The sequence below is a fragment of the Oncorhynchus clarkii genome, chromosome 6 (genome assembly GCF_045791955.1).
Source record: "Oncorhynchus clarkii lewisi isolate Uvic-CL-2024 chromosome 6, UVic_Ocla_1.0, whole genome shotgun sequence".
Taxonomy (NCBI): Eukaryota; Metazoa; Chordata; class Actinopteri; order Salmoniformes; family Salmonidae; genus Oncorhynchus; species Oncorhynchus clarkii.
This window is the reverse complement of record NC_092152.1, coordinates 18,709,908-18,731,864: the sequence shown is the minus strand read 5'-3', so window position 1 is coordinate 18,731,864 and position 21,957 is coordinate 18,709,908. Positions and strand designations below refer to the sequence as shown.

General features: G+C 42.7%; 1 protein-coding gene across 1 annotated transcript in view; it reads left to right on the top strand.

The window, feature by feature from the left end:
• LOC139410704 (intermembrane lipid transfer protein VPS13A-like) overlaps positions 1–21,957 on the top strand; it is a 67,205-nt gene that overhangs the window by 23,890 nt on the left and 21,358 nt on the right. Inside the window, exons 41-53 of the mRNA XM_071156123.1 lie at positions 790–891; positions 2,080–2,232; positions 2,479–2,740; positions 3,063–3,223; positions 3,379–3,482; positions 4,591–4,885; positions 6,833–7,267; positions 7,428–7,532; positions 7,742–7,888; positions 8,170–8,301; positions 8,481–8,614; positions 9,270–9,347; positions 10,111–10,237. Coding sequence (XP_071012224.1) covers positions 790–891; positions 2,080–2,232; positions 2,479–2,740; positions 3,063–3,223; positions 3,379–3,482; positions 4,591–4,885; positions 6,833–7,267; positions 7,428–7,532; positions 7,742–7,888; positions 8,170–8,301; positions 8,481–8,614; positions 9,270–9,347; positions 10,111–10,237 — 2,235 coding nt within the window. The remainder of the gene's footprint in view (positions 1–789; positions 892–2,079; positions 2,233–2,478; positions 2,741–3,062; positions 3,224–3,378; positions 3,483–4,590; positions 4,886–6,832; positions 7,268–7,427; positions 7,533–7,741; positions 7,889–8,169; positions 8,302–8,480; positions 8,615–9,269; positions 9,348–10,110; positions 10,238–21,957) is intronic.

The following is a 21,957-nucleotide window of genomic DNA, read 5'->3' as shown; positions in this document are numbered from 1 at the left end:
GCTGAGCGGCCTTTCAGGTTATGTCAATATAGGACTCGTTTTTACTGTGGATATAGATACTTTTGTGCCTGTTTCCTCCAGCATCTTCACAAGGTCCTTTGCTGTTGTTCTGGGATTGATTTGCACTTTTCGCACCAAAGTACTTTCATCTCTAGGAGACAGAATGCGTCTCCTTCCTGAGCTGTATGATGGCTGCGTGGTCCCATGGTGTTTATACTTGCGTACCACTGTTTGTACAGATGAATGTGGTACCTTCAGGCTTTTCGAAATTGCTCCCAAGGATGAACCAGACTTGTGGAGGTCTGCAATTTGTTTTCTGAGGTCTTGGCTGATTTCTTTTGATTTTCCCATGATGTCAAGAAAAGAGGCACTGAATTTGAAGGTAGGCCTTGAAATACATCCACAGGTACACCTCCAATTGACTCAAATTATGTCAATTAGCCTATCAGAACCTTCTAAAGCCATGACATCATTTTCTGCAATTTTCCAAGCTGTTTAAAGGCACAGTCAACTTAGTGTATGTAAACGTCTGACCCACTGGAATTTTGATACAGTGAATAAGTGAAATAATCTGTCTGTAAACAACTGTTGGAAAAATTACTTGTGTCATTCACAAAGTAGATGTCCTAACCGACTTGCCAAAACTATAGTTTGTTTACAAGAAATTTGTGGAGTGGTTGAAAAACAAGTTTTAATGACTCCAACCTAAGTGTATGTAAACTTCCAACTTCAACTGTGGGTTTAGTCAGACTGCATTTGGTGTACTGTAACATAGTGTTGTGTGTTTAGGTTCACTACTTCAACGAGGTGATGGGGGTGTGGGAGCCTCTGCTGGAGCCCCTAGAGGACGAGATCAGAGATGGCTTCAGATCCTGGACTCTGGGATTAAAGGTGACCCTTAAAGGTCGACTTTGGGCACGAAAAACGGTCCAACTCCGCCTCTTACTCAATTTTCTAACAGAAATGGGGTGTGCCTTTGGTGGTTCATCGATGTGTCATTCTGGTCATGCACGCCGCAACAAACGTTGCTAGTTCGTTAGCTAAGCTAGCCACTGTGCAAATCAAATTTTATTGCTCACATACACAGATAGCAGTTAGCAGATGTTATTGTGAGTGCAGCGGAATGCTTGTGCTTCTAGTTCCAACAGTGCAGCAATATCTAACAAGTAATCTAACAATTCCACAACAACTACCTAATACACACAAATCTAAGTAAGGAATGGAATAAGAATATAAATATATGGATGAGCAATGTCAGAGAGGCATAGGAAAGATGCAATAGATGGTATAAAATACAGTATATACATATGAGATGAGTAATGCAAGACGTGTAAACATTATTAAAGTGGCATTATTAAAGTGGCTAGTGATCCATTTATTAAAGTAGCCAATGATTTTAAGTCTGTATGTAGGCAGCAGCCTCTCTGTGTTAGTGATGGCTGTTTAACAGTCTGATGGCTTTGAGATAAAAGCTGTTTTTCAGTCTCTCGGTCCCAGCTTTGATGCATCAGTACTGACCTCGTCTTCTGGATGGTAGCGTGGTGAACAGGCAGTGGCTCGGGTAGTTGTTGTCCTTGATGATCTTTTTGGCCTTCCTGTGACATCGGGTGCTGTAGGTGTCCTGGAGGGCAGTTCGTTTGCCCCCGGTGATGCGTTGTGCAGACCGCACCATCCTCTGGAGAGCCTTGCGGTTGTGGGCGGTGCAGTTGCCGTACCAGGTGGTGATACAGCCCGACAGGATGCTCTCAATTGTGCATCTGTAGAAGTTTGTGAGGGTTTTAGTTGACAAAAAAGCTAGCCAGTAACTCTTCCAGTATGTGTTGATGTCATTTCACAGGATTTATTTTTGGACGGAAGCTGTAGAGATATGGTATGATAGTGCATTGATCAGTTATACAGCAGAAAACGTTTTTTTTTAAGATTTTCTGCCCAATGTCAACCTTTAAATAATTTCTCAGTCACACCACACACACACAAACTCACAAACACTGTCCCATGTTCCACACACATCGCTCATCCAGATAGTGTAAACACACTGTCCACCACACACTTAACGGCCATGATTTCCCCCAACTGCAGATGAAGAAGAAGCCAGTAAAGTACTCAGGTATATCAGATGAAGTAGACTACAGCATCCCAGACTACAAGACTATCATCAGCATCAGCAGCAAGGACCAGCTCAACATCACCCTCTCCAAGTGTGGACTGGGCATGCTCAGTAACCTGGGCACGGTAAGTCAATGACGTCACACACCAGCACTCTTGTATGTGCTATTCAATTGACTAGCTGAAAATATTACTTTTTTGTGAACAATTTAAAAAATAAATTATGGAATCACGTAATCTATACTGTCAATAATAATCACAATAAAACATTTTAAAGAATAACTTTTTATGTCTAAGTGGGTTTTTTGTTGGGATAGCTTGGTGTAGTCCATATTTCTTGTACATCCCAACGTGCTTGTGAATGCATGGCAGGCCTTTGCGGAGGCGGCCAAGCAGACATCAGAGTGTTTCCAGGAGGACGAGGCGCCGTTCGTGGTGAAGAACCGTCTGGGTCTGACTGTGTCAGTGGTGTACAGTGAGATGTTCTGCCCCCTGGGCTGTGAGGCCACAGAGAACCGTGTAGAGCTGCAGAACGGCGAGAGTGTCAACATGGACTACCGTCGCACCACCACCCACTCAGACCAGTTCTCTGCCATGACCTCGCTGGTGGCCAAGGACTACTACATACAGCCCAGTAAGCAACACAGTTACAACAGTTACACCAGTGCAGACCAGCACCCATATTCAGAGTAGGACTTCTAATCTAGGGATCAGTCTTGCTTTTTATATCATAATGAATAAGATTATATGGACACGGGACCTGATCCTAGATCAGCGCTCCTACTCTGGGTTGCTTTATGAATACGATCCTTGATATTTAGACCCTGGGTCAAAGACAGTGTTGGCGTTCTGACCTAATGCTCTGGCATTTGTTTGGGGAGCTAACACAAGTAGTTCGCTGGGTCTAGGGTCAATTTAGTCGTTGATCTCATGGCTTTTGATGTTCTTGTCCTCAGCTCCGGCGGGCCACACTTCAGCCAGCATGATTCCGTTGATCAAAGTGGGGCGTGGTATGTACAGTGTCATGCACAAAGTCTCTGGGGTCACCCGCTTCCTGGTCTGTCAGATCTACTCTGTGCAGGGAAGCAAGCACATCAAGATCCGCTCTCCCTTCCAGGCAAGTTACAGTCACCGGGGGGGGGATTGCTTCCCTACCCCTCTTCCTTCTCTCTCCACTGTACTTAACTCGAACCCCAGAATGTACTAAACGTGACCCCAGAGAATATAATTTATATCTGAACAACGTGTCTCTTTCTCATGTCTCCCTTACAGATCATAAACCACTTTTCCATCCCGTTCAGAGTGATGGAGGGCTCCATGTGTCTGGGGATGTCATTACCTACAGAGGAGTTCTGCGTGCCTCTCGACTCCTACAGGTAGCACACATACATTTAAATACTTTGAGTCCACCAATCAAATTTACAGTAAAAAAGGATCCAAACATTTCATAGGTTCCTGTATGCATGAGGCTGTCCAAGCGTGCCACGAGGGGCTGGTATTTCAGCAGCTTATCGGCAAAGGCCTGCCCCATGTAGCCGTCAAATGAGTACCCCCCCCACAACAACAACAACATCTGGCGTATTTGGTACACAGGAAAACACATTCATAATTTAGATCAAACCAGCTTCCTGGATGTGTGCTGTTGGTGAGACTACCGGTCTCACCTCGCTGGCTATCAGGTCGACAAAAGGTCATGACTAGCAATAGTACAAATCCTTGTATGAACAGCAACCATTCACAACATGGACTCCATTACATTTGACACATGTATAATACAAAATGGGTTATGGCTTGCAGGGTACCAGAGTACTAGTTTATATTTTGTTGGTAGAACTTGCAGCCTCGCCTTAACAGTAAAGGTGATAATGTCCTTGCCAATGGCAGCATTCTGGTACATGGAATTTTATTTTATTTTACCTTTATTTAACTAGGCAAGTCAGTTAAGAACAAATTATTATTTTCAATGATGGCCTAGGAACAGTGGGTTAACTGCCTTGTTCAGGGCAGAACGACAGCTTGTCAGCTCGGGCATTCGATCTTGCAACCTTTTGGTTACTAGTCTAACCACTAGGCTACCTGCCTCCAATGGGCGACAGTGGTCAGCACAGTCCAGGGCAGTGAGTTTCCCCTGCTGCCTCAGGCCAGTCCAGTGTTGCAGTAGCTGCATCCGTCTGATACCAAGAAGTGTTGTCCTGGATGTAGGATGAGATGTTCCATCATGGGTGACAGAAGCCTCCACAAAAACACTGCAATCTGCCACAATTGCATCAGAGGCAGTCACTGGCTCAGTTTGCATATCAGTCCATGTTCATCAGAGCTCCACTCTATTCCGGTTGCACATGTCATTGAGGTCTGACCAGACTCCAAACCCTGCAGCACGAGTGTCCAATTTTCCATTGGCCTTCCTCCTGAAGCCCGGGAAGTTGTCCTCAACACACACACACACCACACACACACTGACTGCTGTGTGTCCACCCCCCTTAGGTCAAAGTTGAGCCTGCAGCCGGTAACCGAAGGAGACAATCAATATGATTCTTCCGAGGGCTTCAGCTACGAGTCAGTGAGTCAGCAGCCTGGCGCACGTGTACAGCAGACCTGTCATCGACATGGCAACAGCGCCAGCGTGCTAATGGTCAACATCGTACCTCTGAAAGACACAGTGACATCACAACACACGGGAGTGGCCGGGGAGCACTTTGATGAGCCCTACATCCTGCACCTGTGGCCCTCCGTCCTGCTCCGGAACCTTCTACCCTACCCCATCACCTATCGCCTACAGGTACACACACACACACACACACTTGTTTTTTTATCCTTGTGGGGACCAAACGATCAATGAACAATCATCGTCATTGAAAACAATTGATAAGCCTAAAATAGCCTTTTCCTTGTGCGGACCGGCGAAATCTCCCTACTTGTCCAAATTTGACTTCTTTCACTATTGTTGTGAAGAAAACCAAAACACACACACATAGACAGATCAGTGGCTACTACCCACATTACTCCTGAGTCCCTACGCACCAGCAGAGAAATGGACCTACAGTATGTTACAACTGCTCCTCTATCACCTTCATACTGCACATAGATATACAGTTGAAGTCGGAAGTTTACATACACCTTAGCCAAATACATTTAAACTCCGTTTTTAACAATTCCTGACATAAAAATTCCCTGTCTTAGGTCAGTTAGGGTCATCACTTTATTTTAAGAATGTGAAATGTCAGAATAACAGTTGATAGAGGGATTTATTTCAGCTTTTATTTCTTTCATCACATTCCCAGTGGGTCAGAAGTTCACATACACTCAATTAGTATTTGGTAGCATTGCCTTTAAATTATTTATCTTGGGTCAAACGTTTCGGGTAGCCTTCCACAAGCTTCCCACAATAAGTTGGGTGAATTTTGTCCCATTCCTCCTGACAGAGCTGGTGTAACTGAGTCAGGTTTGTAGGCCTCCTTGCTCGCACAAGCTTTTTCAGTTCTGCCCACAAATTTCCTATAGGATTGAGGTCAGGGCTTTGTGATGGCCACTCCAATACCTTGACTTTGTTGTCCTTAAGCTATTTTGCCACAATTTGGAAGTCTGCTTGGGGCCATTGTCCATTTGGAAGACCCATTTGCGACCAAGCTTTAACTTCCTGACTGATGTCTTGAGATGTTGCTTCAATATATCCACATAATTGTCCATCCTCATGAAGCCATCTATTTTGTGAAGTGCATCAGTCCCTCCTGCAGCAAAGCACCCCCACAACATGATGCTGCCACCACCGTGCTTCACGGTTGGGATGGTGTTCTTCGGCTTGCAAGCATCCCCATTTTTCCTCCAAATATAACGATGGTCATTATGGCCAAACAGTTATATTTTTGTTTTTACGTCTTAGTGTTGGAGTGTGTCCCTGGCTATCCGGAAATTAAAAAAAAAACAAGAAAATGGTGCCACCTGGTTTGCTTAATATAAGGAATTTGAAAGGATTTATACTTTTAGTTTTGATACTTAAGTATATTTTAGCAATAACATTTACTTTTGATACTTAATTTAAAATGAAATACTTTTATACTTTTACTCAAGTAGTATTTTACTGGGTGACTTTCACTTGAGTTATTTTCTATTAACGTATCTTTATTTTTACTCAAGTATGACAATTGGGTATTTTTCCACCACTGCAATTGAATGCAGGAAATGCAGAAATTATAAAAGTGCTGTAATTTGTTTTGGTTGAAGTTGAATTGAACAGTATATAACAATCAGAATGGAGAAAGACTCATTGATATCACTTAGAATGTATGTGTCGCCACCCTAGGATCACTCACTACTCATAAAGCAAATGTATAACTTTTATTATTCAAAAACTAAAAATACCGTCATACCGTCCATTTTTTTTTAAAAATACCATGATATAATATTTTGGCCATATTGCCCAGCCCTACCGTCTGCTTTGCTTTATTTAAGGAATTTGAAATCATTTCTACTTTTACTTATATTTTAGTAATTACGTTTACTTTTGATACTTAAGTATATTTGAAACCAAATACTTTACTCAAGTAGTATTTTACTGGGTGACTTTTACTTGAGTCATTTTCTTTTTAAGGTATCTTTACTTTTACTCAAGTATGACTACTGGGTACTTTTTCTACCACTGGATATATATGTATGTCATATATCCTCAGACCTTCACATGACTATTATTGGTCACTGATTGATATTGTGTGTGTTGATTGGCTGACAGGATAGTGAAGAGCCCGCCCCCATCACATTGATGGACGGCCACTCAGCAGAGCTTCACACCGCCGTCATGGACCTGTCAAGCCTGGAACTCCGCCTCCTCAACTACCTGGGGCAGGATTGGAAGGCCCACTATGGTCTCCGTGGCGACCAGGACGAGATCACCTTCATTGTGTTCCACTCCCTGCGCGATGAAGAGGAGGAGGATAGATTAGGGGAGGGTGGAGAAAGGAAGCGGGCAGAGCTGGACATTGCGGTGCATGTGAAGTACGATGCGGGCCTGACTGAGGTGGCCATCCATTCTCCCTACTGGATGGTGAACAAGACGGGTCGCCTGCTACAATACAAGGCCGACGACATCCACCGCAAACACGCCATGGACTATGACATGCCCCTGCTCTTCTCCTTCAAGCCACGCAACTTTCTGCACAACAACAAGGTAGTGGGTGGGGATTGACTTAGGTCAAAGCGCACACCAAATGGCGGGCCTGCTATTTTTTTATTTAAACAAGGACTGGGCTTTTAAATGATAATGCCTAATCTTAAAGACCTAATCCTTACTGCTTGTCTCGCCGAACCTTTCTCTCTCCCCGTGGCAGGTGCGGCTGATGATCTCGGACAGCGAGCTGTCTGATGATTTCTCCCTGGATACCGTGGGTAGCTATGGTGAAGTGAAGTGCAAAGGGAGGCTCAAAGATTACCTGGTAAGTGGTGGTGAATCAAGACTACTAGCAGAGAACCAGCTGGGAGTTTATTTGAAGTGACACCAGCAGAATTATAGTGTTGGTTGATGTTCACCCTTTCAACAACTTTTAGAATGGTCTTGGAGTGTGATTTGCTGAAAATTGAACAATCCACAGATGATGAGTGGATTGATTCAGGTTGATTGTGGCTTTCTATGGTTTGATTGAAGATCGGGGTGAAGATCGACCCCAGCAGTTTCAGCCTGACCCGTATCGTGAGCTTTGTGCCATACTACCTGTTGGTGAACAGGACCAAGCATGTGATCTGGGTGGGAGAGGAGGGCCAGGACCACTGGACCAAGGCCAAACCACACCAGGTACCACAACTAGAGCTACCTACTACCCCCAATGCAATGCAATTCAATCCATTCAGGAAGTGCAATGAAAAGTGCTAATAGTAAAAATATGTTCAAATCAGGGCTTGAATATCAGTTATTTTCCTAAATTGACAGAATTTTTTAATGGAATAATGGAGCCCTACCCTGCATACAGTAGCATATCCATGTAGTGAAACTGACCTCTCTGTTTTTGTCTCACTCTCTTCTCTCTCTCTCTTCTCTCTCTCACTTGCTTCTCTCGTTCTCTCTGTGCTACTCAGGCAGCCATCCCATTCTGGCCAGAGAGGGACTCCAAGAAGCTCAAAATCAAGGTAGAAGGCTGTCAGTCAACCCCTCAAACCATGGACTTCACCAAACCAGAAAACTGCCTGTTGCTGCACCTGGACAACACTGTGAGTAATGCCTGAAATTGCACTACACACACACACACAAACTTAAGGACTCTACTGGAGTGTTTGTGGGTAACTACTGTATGAGCTGATGATGTGGCGATAAATACATTTTCCAAGTTGGGTTCCTTAATGTACTAGTACTACCACTTTTAATTTGGCTTTCCTCCTGTATTTTCCAGCTGGGCGGAGTCATTGTGGACGTGAACCTATCAGACCACTCGATCATTATCCGTTTTTCGGACTACCACGATGGAGCCGCCCCCTTCCTCATCATCAACCACACCCTGGAGCAGACGCTGGAGTTCTACCAGAGGTAAAGGAAAGACTGGAGGGAGGGGGTGGATGGGGGAGGAGGGGAAGGATGGGGAGTGAGGAAGGTAGGTAAACGGGGCAATAAGCAGAAATATGTTAAATGGGTGACATTTTATTCTTAAAACAGGTGCAATGCACTGAAACAACCTATATTCCTCATAAATCGTAGTCTATCTTGAAGTGGGATGTCTCAACTTTCCTTTTAGCAGTGTCCTTGAGATGGCGATTATTTATGGGGACATAAGTTAACAGTACAAAATAAGTGTTGAGGCTGTCCTCATTGGTTTCTGAATGAAACCTGCATGTTTACAGCCTCAGGTTCAGCAAACTTCCCAGGCTGTGCTGCGTGCAGGATACACCCCTATCTTTTGTTTTTACTTGTTGTTCCTCAGTTTTCTTTGTTGTTTGCACTTACTTTTTATTTGTTTTAATACAGGGTTTTTGTTTTCTTCAATTTTGTGTTTTGTCTGTATTTGCCCTGTTTGCATGGATGAATTTCCTTTGGTTAGTGACTTGTGATTGACACTTATTTTGCTTTAAGTCAGAATTCTTTGCTAGTGACACATTGTTTGTCTGAAATGTGAATTTGTGCTCTTTCTTGTTGACAGAGTTTGTGTGTATTTATGGATTTGTTTGGTTTTTGTTGGGACGGGCAGATTGCGGAGAGACTCGTCAAAATGCTTGGCAGACGAGCTGCTCGAACTCTCCTTCTCACTAGAGGAGACCCAGCGCAGGTAGCAGGATCCAGCCCCACGGGTACTCTGGCTCTCACCCACTCAGACCTTGGGGGGAGGGAGAGGGATATGGGGTAGGAACAGACTGAATGAGTGACTTGCTTCAGATGGGGTGGACATATTGGGGAACTTTAAATTCTCTCCCTAGCATACAATTACTAATGCAGAAGGCATGGGCCATAGAGCGAACGTACACATATACGGTGGTGTTTGCAGTCTGTGTGTTCCCATTTCATGGTTCAGGAGTGGTCAGAGTGTGGTCAGAGCTGGACCCCCAGGTAACCGCAGGTGAAGGGGAAGAGCCTTTGTTCGGTTTTGGTGCTTACATGCCACTCCACAAGAAAATAGATTATGTGCATTATATAAATGCTTAAAAATATTGTATTACATATTAATATCACTGTATGGTTCAACAACCACGAGTCAACTGATTGTTAGTGACCAAACTACAGAGTGTGGAGTGATCAAGGAGGAACTCCGGCTTCACAATGTTATAACTGTTTGCCCTTTGACCTCCCCCTATATTCCAGGTTCATTTGCTTCATAGTGGGGCTCTGCTGCTGCTTGGATGGGACTATGGCAATGGGATCTGACCTCTGCTTACTAGTGCCTTCCATTTTCCCCAACCCATTTCCATCACCCATGTTTTTTTCTGACTGTCAGCAATCTTCCTAGTGGTGGGGTTTGCGTTGTCTTCTGTGTGTGCTTTCTAACTCTTTCCCGTTACATGTGTGTGTGTGTGCGTGCGTGTATGCACAAGTAGCAGTCAGAAGGAGAAGGACAAGCTGAGCCCGGGGAAGGCGGTGTACTATACCTGGGCTGAGCCCACCGGGTCACGCTCCCTGGCCTGGCAGTGTGGTAGCTACAGTGGCGAGCTGAAGAGTGAAGAGGTACCGTAACACAGCTTTCTATTCACTTCTACTAGGGTTGGGTATATTACCATAGCACCGTCTATCGGGGATGATGAAAAATGAGTACAATTGCATGAAATGTGTTATAAAATTCTAAAAGTCTTCTCTCAACCCCAAAGCAAAATGTGTAGAATTGCAACATTGCTTTAAAACTGCAACATGTTCTCTACGCCCCATTATGAAAATGTGTAGAATTGCATGAAATATACTCTCTGTCAAGAGGGGAGCTGCTAAAAGGTTTTGCTTGCAATACGGTGTTGGGGTGGTATGCACATGTGGGTACACAATCCCGCAAGCTATTTTTTTCTCTCTCTCTGGATATGACTTGACCTATTAAGCTTCTCAGTTTTATGCATCCTGGATTTCTCCCACTGCGCTATTTCATGACTAAACAATAAATGAATTGAACAGTTCTAGTAGGCTTAGAAAGTTTTTAATTGTATTTGAATAAGATAAAAACATGGTAAGGTAATAATGAGATTGATAGAACAAACAATAGCAAGATAAGAAAACATAAAATGAGTTGTTTCGAACGAACCTTACATTTGAGCAAAGCTTGTAGGCTAGTATAAGAATGAAATGAAGCATGCATGACAGAAATAAAATGCCTCATTGCCATTGTGAACCAAATGGCCAAACGCCTAGACTAATCCAAATAACTGAAATATCATAAATGACAAGTTATGAAGTGTGTTTCCCAAATATTATAATAACGTGTTTGTCCTGAAGTTGCACTTTCAAATGGGAATGAAAGTCGTAGTCTATAGCTTGGCTATTCTCAATCACAGTTTTATTTTGAATGACAAATATTTCAGGCCACAGTAAGTGAAATTGAGCGAACAATACCAAAATGGAAATGACTGAGAAATCAAACAATACCAAAATAGAAACGAATGAGAAGTCAAACAATACCCAAATGGAAATGAATGAGAAGTCAAACAATACCCAAATGGAAACGAATGAGAAGTCAAACAATACCCAAATGGAAACGAATGAGAAGTCAAACAATACCCAAAATGGAAACGAATGAGAAGTCAAACAATACCCAAAATGGAAACGAATGAGAAGTCAAACAATACCAAAATGGAAACGAATGAGAAGTCAAACAATACCAAAATGGAAACGAATGAGAAGTCAAACAATACCCAAATGGAAACGAATGAGAAGTCAAACAATACCCAAATGGAAACGAATGAGAAGTCAAAAGAAAACTTTATAGCTGAGCAAAATAAAATAATTGATGGTTGGCCTAGGCCTATTTCCATATTATTCGAGCAATGTGCAACCTACCTACAACGCATAGTAGCTTAGGTCTTGCGCTCCATTCAGACCGACAGCATCACTGCTGAGTAATACATTCTGAAGTTAAACTTTTGTCATTATGTAATCCCAACATTTTTGTCTATGTGTGCAACTAAAGTTAAACATTCACCTTTTGCTACTATTTCTGTCAAGTCTAGACATACAATTTAATGCGTGGTGTAGTACAATTGTTTTAGGGGAGGGAGCTCTTTAAAAAAAAAAATATGACAACATAATTTCTCAATCAAAGTTTGTACCGAATATCATTATGGAATATGCATAAAATGGTTCCTCCAATTGCATCGTCTGCCCACACATATTGTCTCAAAAACAATATATATATATATATATATATATATATATATATATATATATATATACATACAGTTGAAGTCGGAAGTTTACATACACTTAGGTTGGAGTCATTAAAACGTGTTTTTCAACCACTCCACAAATTTCTTCTTAACAAAATATAGTTTTGGCAAGTCGGTTAAGACATCTACTTTGTTCATGATAAGTAATTTTTCCAGCAATTGTTTTCAGACAGATTATTTCACTTATAATTCACTGTATCACAATTCCAGTGGGTCGGAAGTTTACATACACTAAGTTGACTGTGCCTTTAAACTGCTTGGAAGATTCCAGAAAATTATGTCTTGGCTTTAGAAGCTTCTGATAGGCTAATTTACATCATTTGAGTTAATTGGAGGTGGATGTATTTCAAGGCCTACCTTCAAACTTTGCTTGACACCATGGGAAAATCAAAAGAAGTCAGCCAAGACCTCAGAAAAAAAAGTGTAGACCTCCACAAGTCTGGTTCATCCTTGGGAGCAATTTCCAAACACCTGAAGGTACCACGTTCATCTTTACAAACAATAGTACGCAAGTATAAACACCATGGGACCACGCAGCCATCATACCGCTCAGGAAGGTGACGCATTCTGTTTCCTAGAGATTAATGTACTTTGGTGCGGAAAGTGCAAATCAATCCCAGAACAACAGCAAAAGACCTTGAGAAGAGGCTGGAGGAAACAGGTACAAAAGTATCTATATCCACTGTAAAACAAGTCCTATATCGACTTACCTGAAAGGCCGCTCAGCAAGGAAGAAGCCACTGCTCCAAAACTGCCATAAAAAAGCCAGACGACTACTGTTTGCAACTGCACATGGGGACAAATATCGTACTTTTTGGAGAAATGTCCTCTGGTCTGATGAAACAAAAACAGAACCATTTGGCCATAATGACCATCGTTATGTTTGGAGGAAAAAGGGGGGTGCTTGCAAGCAGAAGAACGCCATCCCAACCGTGAAGCACAGGGGTGGCAGCAAGTTGTGGGAGTGCTTTGCTGCAGGAGGGACTGATGCACTTCACAAAATAGATGGCATCATGAGGATGGAAAATGACGTGAATATATTGAAGCAACATCTCAAGACATCAGTCAGGAAGTTAAAGCTTGGTCGCAAATGGGTCTTCCAAATGGACAATGACCCCAAGCATACTTCCAAATTGTGGCAAAATGGCTTGAGGACAACAAAGTCAAGGTATTGGAGTGGCCATCACAAAGCCCTGACCTCAATTCTATAGAAAGTTTGTTGGCAGAACTGAAAAGGCGTGTGCGAGCAAGGAGGCCTACAAACCTGACACAGTTACACCAGCTCTGTCAGGAGGAATGGGCCAAAATTTACCCAACTTATTGTGGAAGGCTACCCGAAACGTTTGATCCAAGTTAAACAATTTAAAGGCAATGCTACCAAATACTAATTGAGTGTATGTAAACGTCTGACCCACTGGGAATGTGATGAAAGAAATAAAAGCTGAAAATCATTCTCTCTACTATTATTCTGACATTTCACATTCTTAAAATAAAGTGGTGATCCTAACTGACCTAAGACAGGGAATTTCTACTAGGATTAAATGTAAGGAATTGTGAAAAACTGAGTTTAAAGTATTTGACTATGGTGTATGTAAACTTCCGACTCCAACTGTATATATATACTAACGTTCACAAGTTTGGGGTCACTTAAAAATGTCCTAGTTTTTTAAAGAAAAGCAAATTTTTTGTCCATTAAAATAACATCAAATTGATCAGAAATACAGTGTAGACATTCTTAATGTTGTAAATGACTATTGTAGCTGGAAACGGCAGATCTTTTATGGAATATCTACATAGGTGTACAGAGGCCCATTATCAGCAACCATCAGTCCTGTGTTCCAATGGGACGTTGTGTTAGCTAATCCAAGTTTATTATTTTAAAAGGCTAATTGATCATTAGAAAACCCTTTTGCAATTATGTTAGGACAGCTGAAAACTGTTGTCCTGATTTAAAGAAGCAATAAAACTAATCAAATCAAAGTTTTTGTCACGTGCGCCGAATACAACAGGTGTGGGGTAGACCTTACAATGAAATGCTTACTTACAGGCTCTAACTAATGGTGCGGAAATAAAGGTGTGTGTGTGTGTGTAGGTAAGTAACGAAATAAAACAACAGTAAAAAGACATTTAAAAAAAAGAGTAGCAAGGCTATATACAGACACCTGTTAGTCAGGCTTATTGAGGTAGTATATACATGTAGGTATCGTTAAAGTGACTATGCATATATGATGAACAGAGAGTAGCAGAAGCGTAAAAAGAGGGGTTCTGGCTTTCTTTAGACTAGTTGAGTATCTGGAGCATCAGCATTTGTGTGTTCGATTACAGGCTCAAAATGTCCAGAAACAAATAACCTCCTTCTGAAACTCGTCAGTCTATTCTTGTTCTGCGAAATGAAAGCTATTCCATGCGAGAAATTGCCAAGAGACTGAAGATCTCATAAAACTCTGTGTACTACTCCCTTCACAGACCAGCGCAAACTGGCTCTAACCAGAATAGAAAAGAGGAGTCCTGGGTGCACAACTGAGCAAGAGGACAAGTACATTAGAGTGTCAAGTTTGAGAAACAGACGCCTCACAAGTCCTCAACTGGCAGCTTCATTAAATAGTCCCTGCAAAACAACAGTCTCAATGTCAACAGTGAAGAGGCGACTCCTGGATTCTGGAGTTATGCATACCTAATTTCAAAATAGGCCACCATCACTGTCAATTGTGAATGACATTATTCAGTTTTACCGGTGAAATGTCGAAACTGCATGCCAATAATTTTTTCTCAATTAGTTTACATCTTCTTGAATTACTGTTTTGTGAGCAAATTAGAGCAGATTGTGTTAACTAATAGCCTTTCTTGCATTTTGTTTCAATACAAGCATACAGTGCATTTGGAAAGTATTCAGACCCCCCAAACTTTTTCCACGTTTTGTTACGTGACAGCCTTTTTCTAAAATGGATTAAATTGTTATTTTTTCAATCTACACACAATATCCCATAATGATAAAGAAAAGCTAAATAAATAACTGATCACATTTACCGAAGTATTCAGACCCTTTACTCAAATATTTTGAAGCACCTTTGGCAGTAATCACAGCCTTCGTGGGTATGACGCAACATGCTTGGCATACCTGTTTTTGGGGAGTCTCTCCCATTCTTCTTTGCAGATCCTCTCGAGCTCTGTCATGTCGGATGGGGAGCATCGCTGCACAGCTATTTTCAGGTTTCTCCAGAGATGTTAGATTGGGTTCAAGTCCGGGCTCGCGTGGGCCACTCAAGGACATTCAGAGAATTGTCCCGAAGCCACTCCTGCATTGTCTTGATGTGTGCTAAGGGTTTTCCTGTTGGAAGGTGATCCTTCGCCCCAGTCTGAGGTCCTGAGCGAACTGGAGCAGGTTATCACCAAAGATCTCTGTACTTTGCGCCATTCATCTTTCCCTCGATTCTGAGTAGTCTCCCAGTCCCAGTCACTGTAAAACATCCCCACAGCATGATGCTGCCACCACCACGCTTCACCGTAGTGATGGTGCCAGGTTTCCTCCAGACGTGACGCTTGGCGTTCAGGCCAAAGAGTTCAATATTGTTTCTCATGGTCTGAGAGCCTTTAGGTGCCTTTTGGCAAACTCCAAGCGGGCTGTCATGTGCCTTTTACAGAGGAGTGGCGTCCGTCTGGCCACTCTACCATAAAGGCCTGATTGGTGGAGTTCTGCAGAGATGGTTGTCCTTCTGGAAGGTTCTCCCATCTCTACAGAGGAACTCTGGAGCTCTGTCAGAGTGACCATCAGGTTCTCGGTCACCTCCCTGACCAAGGTCCTTCTCCCTCGATTGCTCAGTTTGGAAAGGCCAGCACTAGGAAGAGTCTTGATGGTTCCAAATTTCTTCTATTTTAGAATGATGGAGACCACTGTGTTAGTGGGTACCTTCAATGCTGCAGAAATGTTTTGGTACCCATCCCCAGATCTGGGCCTCGGCACAATCCTGTCTCAGAGCTCTACGGACAATTCCTTCGATTTCATGTCCTTGTTTTTGCTCTGACATGCACTGTCAATTGTGGAACCTTATACAGACAGGTGTGTGCCTTTCCAAATCATGTCCAATCAATTGAATTCACCACAGGTGGACTCCAATCAAGTTGTAGATGATCAATGGAAACAGGATGCACCTGAGCTCAATTTCAAGTATCATAGCAAAGTGTCTGAATACTTATGTAAAGGTATTTCTATTTTATTTTTTATTTTTAGAAATGTGCAAACCTGTTTTTACTTTGTCATTATGGGGTATTGTGTGTAGATTGATACAAAAATATATACAGTACCAGTCAAAAGTTTGGGCATACCTTCTCATTCCAGGGTTTTTCTATATTTTTACTATTTCCTAAATTGTAGAATAATAGTGAAGACATCAACACTATGAAATAACACATATGGAATCATGTAGGGACCAAAAAAGTATTAAACAAATCAAAGTATATTTTATATTTGACATTCTTCAAAGTAGCCACCATTTGCCTTGATGACAGATTTGCACACTCTTGGAATTCTCTCAACCTCCTTCATGAGGAAGGCTTTTCCAACAGTCTTGAAGGACTTCCCACATATGCTGAGCACTTGTTGGCTGCGTTTCCTTCACTCTGCGGTCTAACTCATCCCAAACCATCTCAATTGGGTTGAGGTCAGGTGATTGTGGAGGCCAGGTCATCTGATGCAGCACTCCATCACTCTCCTTCTTGGTCAAATAGCCCTTACACAGCCTGGAGGAGTGTTTTGGGTCATTGTCCTGTTGAAAAACAAATGATAGTCCCACTAAGTGCAAACCAGATGGGATGGCGTACCGCTGCAGAATGCTGTGGTAGCCATGCTGGTTAAGTGTGCCTTGAATACTAAATCAATCATAGACCGTGTCACCAGCAAAGCAGCCACACACCATCACACCTCCTCCTTCATGCTTCACGGTGGGAACCACAAACGCAGAGATCATTCGTTCACCTACTCTGCATCTTACAGAGACATGGCGGTTGGAACCAAAAATCTCAAATTTGGACTCATCAGACCAATGAACAGATTTCCACCGGCAAGTCTCTTCTTATTGGTGTCCTTTCGTCGTGGTTTCTTTGTAGCAAATCGACCATGAAGGCCTGATTTGACGCTTGCTTGCTAACCCGGCCTGCTAACTGCTAGCTTGCCCTGGTCTACTAGCTGCTAGCTTGTTTAGCTCCGGCCTGCTAACTGTCTGAATCGCCGTGTCCCCAGCCAGCCCAACCACTCACTGGACCCATATGTTCACTTGGCTACGCATGCCTCTCTCTAATATCAATATGCCTTGTCCATTACTGTCCTGGTTAGTGATTACTATCTTATTTCACTGTAGAGCCTCTAGCCCTGCTCAATATGCCTTAACCAACCATGTTGTTCCACCTCCTACATATGCGATGACATCACCTGGTTTAAACATCTCTAGAGACTATATCTCTCTCTTCATTACTCAATGCCTAGGTTTACCTCCAATGTACTCACATCCTACCTTACCTTTGTCTGTACACTATGCCTTAAATCTATGCTATCGTGCCCAGAAACCTGCTCCTTTTACTCTCTGTTCTGAACGCGCTAGACGGCCAGTTCGTATAGTCTTTAGCCGTACCCTTATCCTACTTCTCCTCTGTTCCTCTGGTGATGTGGAGGTTAATCCAGGTCCTGCAGTGCCTAGCTTCGTTTCATGCATGTTAACATTAGAAACCTACTCCCTAAGTTTGTTTTACTCACTGCTTTAGCACACTCTGCCAACCCAGATGTCTTAGCCGTGTCTGAATCCTGGCTTAGGAAAACCACCAAAAACCCTGAAATCACCATTGCTAACTATAACATTTTCCGCCATGATAGAACTGCCAAAGGGGGCGGTGTTGCAATCTACTGTAAAGATAGAAAGTAATACAGAACTCTGCAGGCTAAGTCTGTACCCAAACAATTTGAGCTTCTACTTCTAAAAATTCACCTTTCCAGAAACAAGTCTCTCACTGTTGCCGCTTGCTATAGACCTCCCTCTGCCCACAGCTGTGCCCTCGATACTATATGTGAACTGATTGCCCCCCATCTATCTTCTGAGCTTGTGCTACTAGGTGACCTAAACTGGGACATGCTTAACACCCCGGCCATCCTACAAACTAAGCTTGATGCCCTCAATCTCACACAAATTATCAATGTACCTACCAGGTACATCCCCAAATCAGTAAACACGGGCACCCTCATAGATGTCATCTTAACTAATTTGGCCTCCAAATACACCTCTGCTGTTTTCAATCAAGATCTCAGCGATCACTGCCTCATTGCCTGCATCCGTAATGGGTCTGCGACCAAACGACCACCCCTCATCACTGTCAAACGCTCCCTGAAACACTTCTGCGAGCAGGCCTTTCTAATCGACCTGGCCGGGTATCCTGGAATGACATTGACCTCATCCCGTCAGTAGATGATGCCTGGCTATTCTTTAAAAGTGCCTTCCTCACCATCTTAAATAAGCATGCCCCTCTCAAAAAATGTAGAACTAGGAATAGATAGAGACCTGTCTGCCCTTGACCAGCACAAAAACATCCTGTGGCGTTCTGCATTCTCATCGAATAGCCCCCGTGATATGGAACTTTTCAGGGAAGTTAGGAACAAATATACACAGACAGTTAGAAAAGCTAAGGCAAGCTTTTTCAAACAGAAATTTGCATCCTGTAGCACTAACTCAAAAAAGTTCTGGGACACTGTAAAGTCCATGGAGAATAAGAGCACCTCCTCCCAGCTGCCCACTGCTCTGAGGCTAGGAAACATTGTCACCACGATAAATCCACTATAATTGAGAATTTCAATAAGCATTTCTCTACGGCTGGCCATGCTTTCCACATGGCTACCCCTACCCCGGTCAACTGCCCGGCACCCTCCACAGCAACGCGCCAAAGCCCCCAACATTTCTCCTTTACCCAAATCCAGATAGCCGATGTTCTGAAAGAGCTGCAAAATCTGGACCCCTACAAATCAGCCGGGCTAGACAATCTGGACCCTCTCTTTCTAAAATGATCTGCCGAAATTGTTGCAACCCCTATTACTAGCCTGTTCAACCTCTCTTTCGTATCGTCTGAGATTCCCAAAGATTGGAAAGCTGCCGCGGTCATCCCCCTCTTCAAAGGGGGTGACACTCTAGACCCAAACTGCTACAGACCTATATCTATCCTACTCTGTCTTTCTAAGGTCTTTGAAAGCCAAGTTAGCAAACATACTGACCAATTTGAATCCCACCATACCTTCTCCGCTATGCAATCTGGTTTCAGAGTTGGTCATGGGGTGCACCTCAGCCACGCTCAAGGTTCTAAACGACATCATAACCGCCATCGATAAGAGACATTACTGTGCAGCCGTATTCATCGACCTGGCTAAGGCTTTCGACTCTGTCAATCACCACATTCTTATTGGCAGACTCGACAGCCTTGGTTTCTCAAATTATTGCCTCGCCTGGTTTACCAACTACTTCTCTGATAGAGTTCAGTGTGTCAAATCGGAGGGCCTGTTGTCTGGACCTCTGACAGTCTCTATGGGTGTGCCACAGGGTTCAATTCTCGGGCCGACTCTCTTTTCTGTATACATCAATGATGTTGCTCCTGTTGCTGGTGATTCTCTGATCCACCTCTACTCAGACGACACCATTCTGTATACTTCTGGCCCCTCCTTGGACACTGTGTTAACTAACCTCCAGACGAGCGTCAATGCCATACAACTCTCCTTCCGTGGCCTCCAATTGCTCTTAAACGCAAGTAAAACTAAATGCATGCTTTTCAATCGATCGCTGCCCGCACCTGCTCGCCCGTCCAGCATCACTACTCTGGACGGCTCTGACTTAGAATACGTGGACAACTACAAATACCTGGGTGTCTGGTTAGACTGTAAACTCTCCTTCCAGACTCACATTAAGAATCTCCAATCCAAAATTAAATCTAGAATCGGCTTCCTATATCGCAACAAAGCATCCTTCACTCATGCTGCCAAACATACCCTCGTAAAACTGACCATCCTACTGATCCTCGACTTCGGTGATGTCATCTATAAATAGCCTCCAACACTCTACTCAACAAACTGGATGCAGTCTATCACAGTGCCATCTGTTTTGTCACACCATCCGTTTTGTACACTCTTGTTGGATGGCCCTCGCTTCATACTCGTCGCCAAACCCACTGGCTACAGGTTATCTACAAGTCTCTGCTAGGTAAAGCCCCGCCTTATCTCAGCTCACTGGTCACCATAGCAGCACCCACTCGTAGCACGCGCTCCAGCAGGTATATCTCACTGGTCACCCCCAAAGCCAATTCATCCTTTGGTCGTCTTTCCTTCCAGTTCTCTGCTGCCCATGACTGGAACGAATTGCAAAAATCTCTGAAGCTGGAGACTCACATCTCCCTCACTAGCTTTAAGCACCAGCTGTCAGAGCAGTTTACAGATCACTGCACCTGTACTTAGCCTATCTGTTAACAGCCCATCTATCTACCTACCTCATCCCCATACTGGTATTTATTTATTTATTTTGCTCCTTTGCACCCCAGTATCTCTACCTGCACATTCATCTTCTGCCGATCTACCATTCCAGTGTTTAATTGCTATATTGTAATTACTTCGCCACCATGGCCTATTTATTTCCTTAACTTACCTCATTTGCACTCACTGTATATAGACTTTTTGTTTTCTTTTGTTCTACTGTATTATTGATTTTGTTTTGTTTATTCCATGTGTAAATCTGTGTTGTTGTATGTGTCGAATTGCTACGCTTTATCTTGGTCAGGTCGCAGTTGTAAATGAGAACTTGTTCTCAACTAGCCTACCTGGTTAAATAAAGGTGAAATAAAATAAATAACAAATTTCACGCAGTCTCCTCTGAACAGTTGATGGACTTGGTCTTTTACCTAATAGGGCCATCTTCTGTATACCACCCCTACCTTGTCACAACACAACTGATTGGCTCAAACAGATTAAGAAGGAAAGAAATTCCACAAATATACTTTTAACAAGGCACACCTGTTAATTGAAATGCATTCCATTTTAGAACAAGGCTGTAACATAACAAAATGTGGAAAAAGTGCACTCCGAATAGACTGTATATCCGGCCTAGTGGCTTGCTGTGTTGAGGATTTTTTAAACTATTCAGCTTCAGATAAATTACTAAGGAGGTGTTTTTGGTGTATTATCAAATACTAATGAATCATTGTGATCTTGTGAGATATTGATTCAGCTTTGATCTAACTATACTAAACAAGCACCATTGTGATAAGTGATAATCTTCTATTTGTAATAATAATAAGTGATAAGTAGGATTATTAGGTGTTCTTGTTACATCGGATTTGGCCCATTCAGCACCCCTAAATGTTGTCATGAATACCGATTCCTCTCGTCCCTCCCGTAGCATGCGAGCTTGCACTAGCGTCCTATTCAGATTTTTTCTGTTTGTTTCTTAATTATAATTTTTTTTTAAATACAAAAATGTCTGGCCTCTAGGGGGGCGATAACATTGTCTATCGGGCGATTTTATATGTACAGAATCACGATTGAACAAAAGTTGATTGCCCAACCCTAACCACCATTCACCATTTGCGCTAGCGGTGTTGATATGTTACATTCTCACACGGTTTGATTGATAATATGGTTCATTCTTATTTATACCAGTGTTTCATATTCGTGTGATACACATTTTGTATTGAGTACATCAGACTAATATGACACACAGGCGTGAGGCTCAACCATAGTATCTCCTCAGACTAATATGTAGGCTATACGTATACATATTACATATCACACTAAAAATGAACTGATATGAAACAAACTAGGATCTCCTGCTTAGTGTTTAACAGAGCTGCTTAATAAGGTGTAGTAATCACACAACTTTAATCAGATCATTATTCAGGTTCCGATCCTCAAAAGGCTTAGTAAAGGATTTAGGTAAGTCCACCAGAAACTTTGAAAGTGTTACTGCATTTGTATCCCCTTTATACTGGTCTGACAGTTTTACAAGGGAAGCA